Genomic DNA, 10,277 nt, shown 5'->3' with positions numbered 1-10,277 from the left:
TGAAAATGAATTTTTGTGTATGAAACTGTGTATTTTAATAATGAAATGGAGATCTTTTTTAAAGGTTAAAACCTCATTTAATATTTATGTCTTATTGGTTAAAATATTTACTGAGTAATTAAAAAAAAAAAAAAAAAAAAAAAAAAGTTAAAAGCAAGATTAACAAACCCTTAGCCAAATTAACCAAAAGAAAGAAGACTCAGATACATATAAGCACATGTTCAGTTACCTGATTTTTACAAAGAGACCAAAAATACACTTTGGAGCAAAGATAGCATCTTCAGCAAATAGTGCTGGTCAAATGGATAGCGACATGTACAAGAACGAAACTAAATCTGTATCACTCACCCTGTATAAAACTCAACATAAGACCTGATGACTACAGGAAAAAGCAAGAAATACTCTTCGACTTTGGGGGACAAAAATGGACTTTCTCAGCTGGGCATGGACTTTCTGAACAGGGCATAAGAAAGGACTTTCTTGGTTTTTTTTTTTTGTTGTTGTTGTTATTGTTTAAAACAGGGTCTCTATACCCTCAGCTTGTCTGGAGCTCACTATGTAGATCAGGCTGGCCTTAATCTCAGAGATATGCCTGCCTCTGACTCCAGAGTGCTGGGATTAGAGAAATGTACCACCATGTCCAGAGTAAGAAAGGATTTTTTGAACTTGGTAGCACTAACATTAAGACCAACAACTGACAAGTGGGACCTCATGAAATTCATGAAATTAAACAGCTTCTACATAGCAGAGGACACCATCATTCCAGGTAAAAGGCAGCTTACAGAATAGGAAAACGTCTTTACCAGCATTACATCTGACAGTATACTGAATATAAAAGAAATAAAGAACTAAATACCAGGAAAAATTGGGCAAGGAACTAACCAGAGAGTTTTAAAAGAAGAAATACAAATGGCTGTGAGATGTCCTTGGCTGTCAGGGAAATGCAAATTAAAACTACTTTGAGATTTCATCTTACCCCAGCCATAATGGCCAGGAGGAAACAAGATCAACAACAAAACAAATTACAAATGCTGGTAAGGGTATGGGGAAAGTAGAGTACTCCTGAGTACAAACTGGTATAGTCACGTATGGAAATCAGTGTGGAGGTTCTTCAAAATATTAAGAATAGATCTGTCCTAAGACCTGGCCATACCACTCCTGGGCATATTCCCAAAGGTTTCTACTACAGAGATATCTGTTCATCCATGTTCAGTGCTGTTTTATTCAAAATAATCCAAAATGGAAAAACCACAAACTGATGAATAGGTAATGAAAATGTAGTACAGATACTTATTACAATATTATTCAGCTGTTAAGAGAAATGAAACTATGAAATTCACAGGTAAATGGAAGGAGCTGGATATAATTATTCTGAGCAAGGTAACGCAGAACCAGAAAGATAAATGCCACGTTCTCTCTCATATGTGGATACTAGATTTGAAGCTTTAGATATGTATGCTTGAGTACCCATAGAATTCAGAAAACTAATAAAGGGCTAGACAGGGGAAGGAGGATAGATTTCAAAGAAAGGGGGATAAAACACAGGTAGTATGAAGGGGGAAAGGGGAACTATGGAACAGGAAGTGTTAAATGGGGGCAGGAATAAAAGGCAAGAAGAGTAGTGAGAATGGAGAGAAACAACTAAAGATCTTTGAAAATGCCATATGGAAACCGACTACTATAGATCCTTCCTAAAACAAATGCATATATTTATATAAAAGGAGTTTAAATGGAGAGACCCTGTAACAAGGGAACAAAGTCTGATCCAGACAACATTGGCTATCAAAGAAAAGGCCAAATGGTATAGGCTACTTCTTTCCAAGTTTTAGGTCAACAGAGTCCCCCTAGACTACTCCCTACCCCAAACATTACAGGCTAATTCTACTGTTCTTGGTTACCCTCCAGAACTTGATGGTAAGATCTTATTGTTGAAGACGCCACATACTTGAGTTATAGGGCATGGAGAAAACAAGCTGATTACCAACCTTGAAGTTTCATATCTAATGGATAGTTTTCATAGTGTTGGAAAGTAATATTTATGCAACCAAGGAAGAAAAATAACTAATAGTTTCACCTAGCTATGAACCCTGCAAGCTGCAATAACAACTGTCTTGGAAAGATATGCTCACTAGTAATAGTGGCATAAATGTTATGGGAACAAACAAACACTTTCTGATTGGATTTAAAGTGCATCTACAAGACAGAACTCACACTTGGTACTGTTAACTATGTCAAAAATCCATGGCTGGCTAAGTCATAGGCACTAGGGGAGACATAATACTATTATTTTACTAAATGGACATGGTAATATAGTATCCCTTAAGATCTTTATACCCATAGATTAGTGTATCTCTCAATCCTCATCATAGACACTTCTTTCAATAATAAGAGACCTTTTTTCAGCACTAAATGGGACAAATATATCATCCCTCCCCAAATGCTCAGGGATTATTGTGGAAGAGGGGGCAGAAAGATTCTAAGAGCCAGAAGTAGATGCCTGTAGCAAAACAGTATTTGTTGGACATGACAGCACAGTTGCATGCATGAACCACAGTTGCTAGAGCTGCATGCACAGAAAGACTGGCACAAGATCAAGCCATCCAAAATCTCAGTGTGGATGGGGGAAGGGATCACGAAGTCTCCCCCCTAATTTGAGAAGTATTAGCAACTGATGCCTGCTGGAGGAGGGAGAGTCAGTTTTTCTCAGGAATGCAGCCCCCGAGAGACTACCCATACTCCAGTAGATGGTTCTATACCCACGCACACACAGGAAGCAGTAAATAGACTCAGAGGGTTTAGAAAAAAAGAGCACATGAAGTTGGAAGGAAGAAGTGGTAGAATGGGATAGGAGAGGAATTAGAGGGAAGGAAACAGGGGGTGGATTTAAGCAAAACACAGTTGATGCATTAAAAAAAACAACTGCAGTCCTTAGAAAATTATAATCTTTTTGAAAGTTTTTTTTTTTTTTCTCTTTTTCCAAATTATGTGTACGTGTGTGTCTGTGCATGAAAGAGTAAGCGTTGAAGGAAGGTACCCAAGGGGTCCAGAAAAGGGTACTAGATCACCTGGAGCTGGAGTTACATGTGGCTGTCATCTGACATGGATGCTGGAAATGAACTCAAGTGCTCTGGAATAAAAGCATATGATCTTAAACATTAAGCTATGTCTCCAGCTCCACAAAGTTATAATATTAAAAGTCTATATCTCAGGATTACCAAAAGAGAAATATGAGAATTAATTTTTTCAGTTTTTTGATTTTAAGATGCTGCAGTGTTATTATGCTTCATGGATACTCAAGAGTTTAGATGATCAATAAATATTAGTGTCTGAAATTCTTTGAAGAGAAGCATACATTTATACCTTGTGTCATGTTTGATTTGTTTATTTGAAACTTAAACTCAATAACTACTTCTATCAAAAGATAAAACACTATCATACCTTGGCACCATATATATCTGAGTTCTTCATTAAAAGTTCTGCTGATGTTCGTACTGTGATTCCTGTAGTTTCACACTGCAGTACACAGTTATCCAGTGTGGTCTTGCCATGGTGAATGACTGTAACAAAAATGCAGAGTCAACTGTTTTATGTGATATACCTATTCAAAATAAGTATTTCCCAGAGGTATAATTTAAACTTTATTTTGTAACACATTACAAATTGGTAAAATGTGAAGCAGTGCCTATTTTGAGTTATTTCCATAATCTAAAAGTTGCATGTTTAAAGATAAATGACAAGGGAGATGGCTCTGAGCAAAGCACAGGCCAACCATGTGTGAAGACCTGAGTTTAAATCCCCAGAGCTCAAGCAAAGCGAGGTGAGAGGTATATATGCCTATAATCTTAGTGCTCCTACATTGAGATGAAATTGGAAAACAGAAGAATCCCTAGAAGACCCCAGGCCAGCTAGCCTGGCATATATAGTGGTTAACAACAAAAAGACACTAGCTCAAACAAGGAGGAAGGTGATGACTCACACCCAAGGCTGTCCTCTGACCTAAACCCACTCTGCATGGCACACATGCACCCATATTCAAACACAAAAACACATATGGACATACACACAAAATGACATAACTTCACAAATGCAAAAGCACTTATTCATTATAAAAATAGGCGTATAATATTCTTATATTATTGATACATATATGTCAATGAGCAGCTTTGCTGGATATCTTGTGAAAAGAAAAAGGACCTTGAGAAACAGGTGGATACAGGTTCTATAAAATGAATACTAGAGCAATGTCTTAGTCATTTTTGGAGTAGCTATAACAAAATACCCGACTTAAGATGATGCAAAAAGAAAGGGGTTAATCTAGCTTATGATTCTGGTATCTATAAAGTCCAAACAGCATTATCTGGTAAGACCTCCTCAGCTATGTTATAACTGGCGTAACAGTTAAGGGTTGCATGGACAAGGGGTACATGTACTTGAGCAAGTACAGAGGGGTCACATTCATTCTTACAACTCACGTCAGGGGAATTAATCTGCTCCTATGAGACTTGTATTAACCCATTCCTTAAATTGCCCTTGCAATTTAATTACCTAGCACTAGGTCCCACGTCCTAAGGGTTCTACCATTCCAGTACTGCTATACTGCTAGACAGGCACAGTAACACAGGCTGTAATCCCAGCACTAAGGAGGCTGAGGCAGGAGGACTACCGTGAGTTCCAGGGAAGCATGGGCAAAAGAATGAAACAAAACCACAACTCACAGAAAAGAGACTAATATTAAATTAACAAGTTGTAAGAATAATCTGAACTATTTTTCAGATTGAAGCTTCCTAAATAATGCTATATACATAAATTATTAAACAGCCCTCCAAATATTCAAGTGGTATTCCATTAAATTCAGGCTTCTATAATATTCCATGGAAAGCATTTTTTTTTTTCAAATTTCAAAGCCTAAAACAAGTAATACAGCAAACATCCAGATACTTACTTAAGATTCCTTCTACAGAATCATGCTGAACAAATTTTATGCTTGAAATTTTAATATCCACACCAGTGCAGTCCACAAAAGTATCTCCTTTGCCCCTCTTTTCTATTACAATCTCATCTGGCAGACCATACCCTAGGGAAGAGAGTAAGAACACACAGGAAGGGGTGTCTACACACAAAAATGTTACACCAGGTTTCTCTAGTTTAAATGATTAAAAATGGTCATTTGAGACCAATCCAGTTGCAATTAAATAAAATCTATCGTTTACATAGCTTGTTTAATTTAATCTAGTATATCTAATTTTAAAATAACAAATTCCCAATTGTATTCCTTTTAGGGAAACTATCCTGCCAGCTGTTTTATAAAACTGCTATAAACTCTAAGTAATTAAAGAGTTGGATTGACGGGCTTTAAAGCTTTCAGCCTTTTTAACTTTTTTTTCTAACACTAATATTCTATGATTCTAACATGAATCACATTTGAATATTTCTCAAGATTACCTAATTTTATAATATTCTGTTAAACAGACTGGATTCATGTCTGACAAAATGACTTGTTTTACCTACTAGGAAAGATTGTCTATTTTTTTAACAAAAAGACCACTGGATCTGTTTTGGTAACTGATGGCTGCTGACAGGAAGAGAGGGTCTCCTTCAAGGATGGGACTCTTGGTAGGTTAACTGGGCTCCAGTGAGTGGACCCACACTGAAGGACATTTGGAGAAAAAGACTCTATAGGCCTTATTATATAAATAATAGAGTATACAAAATTGGGTGAGGGAGCAAAAAGGGGAGGTATGAATAGGGGAGGGGATCTAAATACTATCAAATTATACTGTATGAAAATCACAACAATTCAATAAAAAACATACTTAGAGCTTCCTAGGTATGAAAATCAAAGGCCGAGTATTTATTACAAAGTATAGCTCAAAAATAGAAAAGAACCTAAGAATGTGGTTGCATGCTACTGCATCAAATACAATGTCAAATGTTGAAACAACCTAAATATTTATCCATAGGAAAAAGCAATTATAGACCAGATATCCATCAACAGATGCATGGATAAGGAAATTGTGGTATACATATACACAATAAAATTTTATTCACCCATAAAAAATGAATTATAAGGGGCTGGAGAGATGGCTCAGCAGTTAGGAGCACTGACTGCTCTTGCAGAGGACCTGGATTCAATTCCCAGCACCCACATGGCATCCTTAACTCCAGCTCCCAGGGAATCTGAAGCCCTCTTCTGACCTCCACGGCATTGCACGACACGGGTGCACTCACATACATGCAGGCAATACACTCATACACATAAAATAAATATAATAAATAAAAAATATTTAAAAAGTATTAAAAAATGAATTATAAAATTTGCAAGATGAAAGTGGAAACTATTAAATGAGTAATCCAGGCTCAGAGAGACAGACACCTATTTTTTCTCTTACATGTAGATCCTAGCTTCTAATTTTCATATATTTGTATTTATACATGAGTGAGAACCGAAAGATGTCATGAAACTAGAAAAGCACCTGTGAGAAGAGAAAAAAAGAGGCCTTAAGGGAGAGGGGTGGGTGGGAGGAGTAATAGAACACATGTGATTTGAAAGTAGAAGGAGGAATCCTGGGAATCAAAGTGTTCAAGCAGAGATGGGAACGGGGAGACAGTACATAATACCAGCCTGCAGTAAGGGTCAACCAAAACTAAGTACGCATGAAAATGTCAGAAGGAAACCTACTGCTTGTTACTTAACCAATAAAATTAAATTTAAATAAATATATGTATAAAACTATAAATATTTTTCTATTCTCGAAACAGATTTCCTTTTTATAAATCACCTATTTTCTGGAAACTATATTTGTTGCTAATGATCTTTTTTTTTTAAAACACATGCCTATAAAAATCTAAACACACTGCTACAAAGACCTATGACTCGAATTACTCAAATACTTCAATTTCCTGCATGATTTAAGTATCCTTAATGTGTCAAAACAGCTCACTTGAAATCAAATGACCAGTAATTTACTGTTTACTTATGAGAGTTTGCTTGTGATCTTCCATACTCACCTTCCAACTCAATGGAGTCAGCTATGGAGAATGTGCCATGAACCACATAATGGCCAGGACAAACAATGACAGTGTCACCCTCATAGCAGGCATTTATAGCAGACAACAGATCACTGTGGAACTAGATCACAACAACATATGGTAAATATACATCCCCCTAAAAACTTGAGTGCCTTCATACCTCATAGGAAAATAAAGCCAAACTTTGTTTTTATGCATCTTTGATAGCTCTTAGCCCAGTTTGTGCTTGTAAGCTACTATCACTGAGGAAGAATAATGCTCTCATTTCTTCCCATTTCACAGATAACCAGATCTGGAAAGTTCCTGAAAACACTTTGTAGATTCATGAAAACTTGGAGTGGATCAAAAGTAACTTAGAAGAAGAAATTCTCATTTTACCTGAATTTCTGATTCTTCTTTATAAGATTCCTCACAAAACCTGTCCCTGAATAGAGACCGAAGCAGACTGGCCTTGATGATGGAGGAGACGACATGGGTGACCTTCTGGCTATTTGGACGAGCACCCTTTGCTTGGATATTCGAGTTCTTCTGATAACCAAATACATATCTTAAAGAAAGCAAGCAAACCCATCAGTCCTCCTAAGACAGCTAGTAAGATAAGATGCTAACTAGTTAAAAATAGCAAAAAAGTCACATACCTCAACAAAGGATTCTCAATGAGTTTCAGCTTTTGTTTCAGCTGTTCAATCTCTGAATACAAATTTAACCCTTCCACCATGGAGATATTTTCCTGCTCAGAATCAGAATTACAATTTGACAAACTGCTTCTCAGATTTAAAAATTTCCTGTAACTATCTTCACACTGAGACAACAGATTATGGTAGTCAGTAATAAGTCCTGAAGGAACTCGGTCTTCAAGTATATCATAATGCCTGAAAGTTTAAAATCAAATTGAAATCCACTGCCTTTCTGGTACATTTTTCTATCATTAAGATATCTAATTTAGTCTTCAGAGAGTCAGTTAAAAAAAAGTATTAGAGAGAGTAATGGGGTTGGGGGAGTGAATAAATAATAGAAAAAATTTTGTATGTTTTATAGTATATAACTCTGGTGCATGTTAAGTCATTCTGAATAATAATGAATTACACATTAAATCAATTAGGAATTTGAAATGCTGCTTCCTTAGAAATACTGACTTTTCTTTGGAAGAATCACTTTCTTCTTCAGATCCAAGCATGTATGCTTTTTGTTTTATTAAATTTTTGAAAATTTCATATAATTTATTTTTATCATACTTAGACCCTCTCCCTTATTCTCCACCTGTCTTATAGACCCCCACCAAATTTCATGTACTTTGTCATATATATTAAGGCCTATTGGGTCAGGTTTGTGTCCTCAAATGTCCTCAGATGTGCATCCATCCGCTGGAGTCTGGTTAACCTGTCTAGTATGAAACCCTTAAAAAAAAAAGAATCTCCCTCTTCCAACAATTATTGATTGTCAATAGTTCCTCTGGTAAGTCTGGGGTTTCTTACCCACTTTCATACTTTTATGCTGAGATTTTGTCTGGCTTGTGCATGTTGTTACCATCAAGCATGTACAATTTTAAAACATCGTCAGTTCATGCTGAACAATTTTTAATTATTTAATAAAACTTTCCTTCTCATAGATTTAGAATAATTAGGCAGCAAGGGGCAATCTGAGAGTGGAGGGAAGGAAGCATCTCATTGTTTCACAATAATGCTTAAGATGACCATATTTAGCAGATCAAAAATATTGCAGGGCATGGTAGCATGCACCTTTGCAGGGCGATCAAGGAGTTCATGGTCATCCTTGGCTATAAAGTGAATTTGAGGCAAGTTTGTCTCAAAACAAAACTACACGCACCCCCCGCCCCAAACACACAAAAAATGCAGGCGTCTAATCTTCCCACAAGAGTCATTTAATAATTTGTCAAGAGACTGTACTATTCATAATTCAGTTTATTTTGGGTCTCTGAAGTTCCTGTGTATGTGTCTACCTTGTCAGTAATAAATACTTACAATCTCAATCGAGGTTCAACACATCTAACAAAATAATCATATTCATCTTCCTCTTCTTCATCCCAACTCCTCCAAATGTTTTTGTAGAAAAACCTGAAAAGCAGCTTAGTATCAATCAAATTCAATTATTCATTTAAAAGGCTGGCATACCTTTTAGACTACAAAATGCTAAGCAATATTACTGACATTATGATCATCACATTATCTAATTTTCTAATCCCTAGATTATGCATCCAACTTTATTATTTTTAATCTTTTTTCCAAAGGTTTCTTTCTTTGGAATTTTATTTGTGAAAGACAATTGTTTTTAGACAAATAGGCTAGTGAAGACTGACAGTGTATATATAGATATATATATGTATATGCCTATGATTCAGATACAGATGAGGGATGTTTTTATTACCCACCTTAGAGATATAAATAAGAAACAAAGAATTAACATATCTACTGTTAAGTTTGATCATATATATTATATAGCTTTAATAAAAACATTTTTAATATTATTAATAGTACAACCTTTTCTCTTATTCAGCAATTCAAATTCAGGTTTTAGTGTCCAATTAAAGGTATTCATGATATGCATCCTGTCTTAAGTAGCCAAAGTTTCTTTAGTAAATATACATATACTGAAATACACTATATCAGCAACTATTTGATAAAAAACTTATCTTTAGTAATTTTAAAAGCATACTTGTTAATCCAGATATTAAAGGCGTTTTATCTCATTTCAGAAACAAAAATACACTAATGAAAGTGAAACTAAATTATGCCAAAAACACCAACAACAAGAACCAAAAAACAGACACATGAACACATCCTCTAATGACCCACAAAGCAGCATAAGAAAATAACTTCCTGGGCCATACAGTGTTGGAAATGTGACATACTAGTCGTACCAGTGGTATACGACTATCTCTGTTTCCTTATCTTTCATTGTCTTTATTCCTGTTCCATTATATTCAACTATCAACCACAAGCCTTAGCATCCACAACTTTTAAGGCAGCTTCTAAATCTATATAATCCAAACTAATCCTTTGTCTTTTGTCAACATTTGGAGAAATCCAGTAATAAACAGCAATTCCTTGTACTACTTTTTAAAACTTTTCTAAAGCTTAAAACAATCACAATATGAATATTTAAGACATTACATTTTTGCTTTTAATTAAAAAAAGAGATTCTTCTAAGGCATGGATGTGTGACTCAGTGGTACAATGCTTCCATATTTCACATTTATGATGTCTTAGGTTCAATCCTCATGACAGCAA

The 10,277-nt window shown here is 35.5% G+C and overlaps 1 protein-coding gene across 2 annotated transcripts in view; it reads right to left on the bottom strand.

Moving 5' to 3' along the window:
- Positions 1-10,277, bottom strand: part of Shcbp1 (SHC binding and spindle associated 1) — a 34,812-nt gene that overhangs the window by 7,432 nt on the left and 17,103 nt on the right. For both annotated transcript variants that reach the window (XM_008853346.2, XM_029556231.1), the window contains exons 5-10: positions 9,012-9,104; positions 7,668-7,901; positions 7,408-7,576; positions 7,009-7,129; positions 4,943-5,074; positions 3,439-3,557 (exon numbers count right to left, since the gene is read on the bottom strand). In XM_008853346.2, the coding sequence (XP_008851568.1) occupies positions 3,439-3,557; positions 4,943-5,074; positions 7,009-7,129; positions 7,408-7,576; positions 7,668-7,901; positions 9,012-9,104 (868 nt within the window). The remainder of the gene's footprint in view (positions 1-3,438; positions 3,558-4,942; positions 5,075-7,008; positions 7,130-7,407; positions 7,577-7,667; positions 7,902-9,011; positions 9,105-10,277) is intronic.

The sequence above is a fragment of the Nannospalax galili genome, unplaced genomic scaffold, assembly GCF_000622305.1.
Source record: "Nannospalax galili isolate Female #2095 unplaced genomic scaffold, S.galili_v1.0 scaffold1127, whole genome shotgun sequence".
Taxonomy (NCBI): Eukaryota; Metazoa; Chordata; class Mammalia; order Rodentia; family Spalacidae; genus Nannospalax; species Nannospalax galili.
This window is presented reverse-complemented; position numbering and strand designations above follow the sequence as displayed.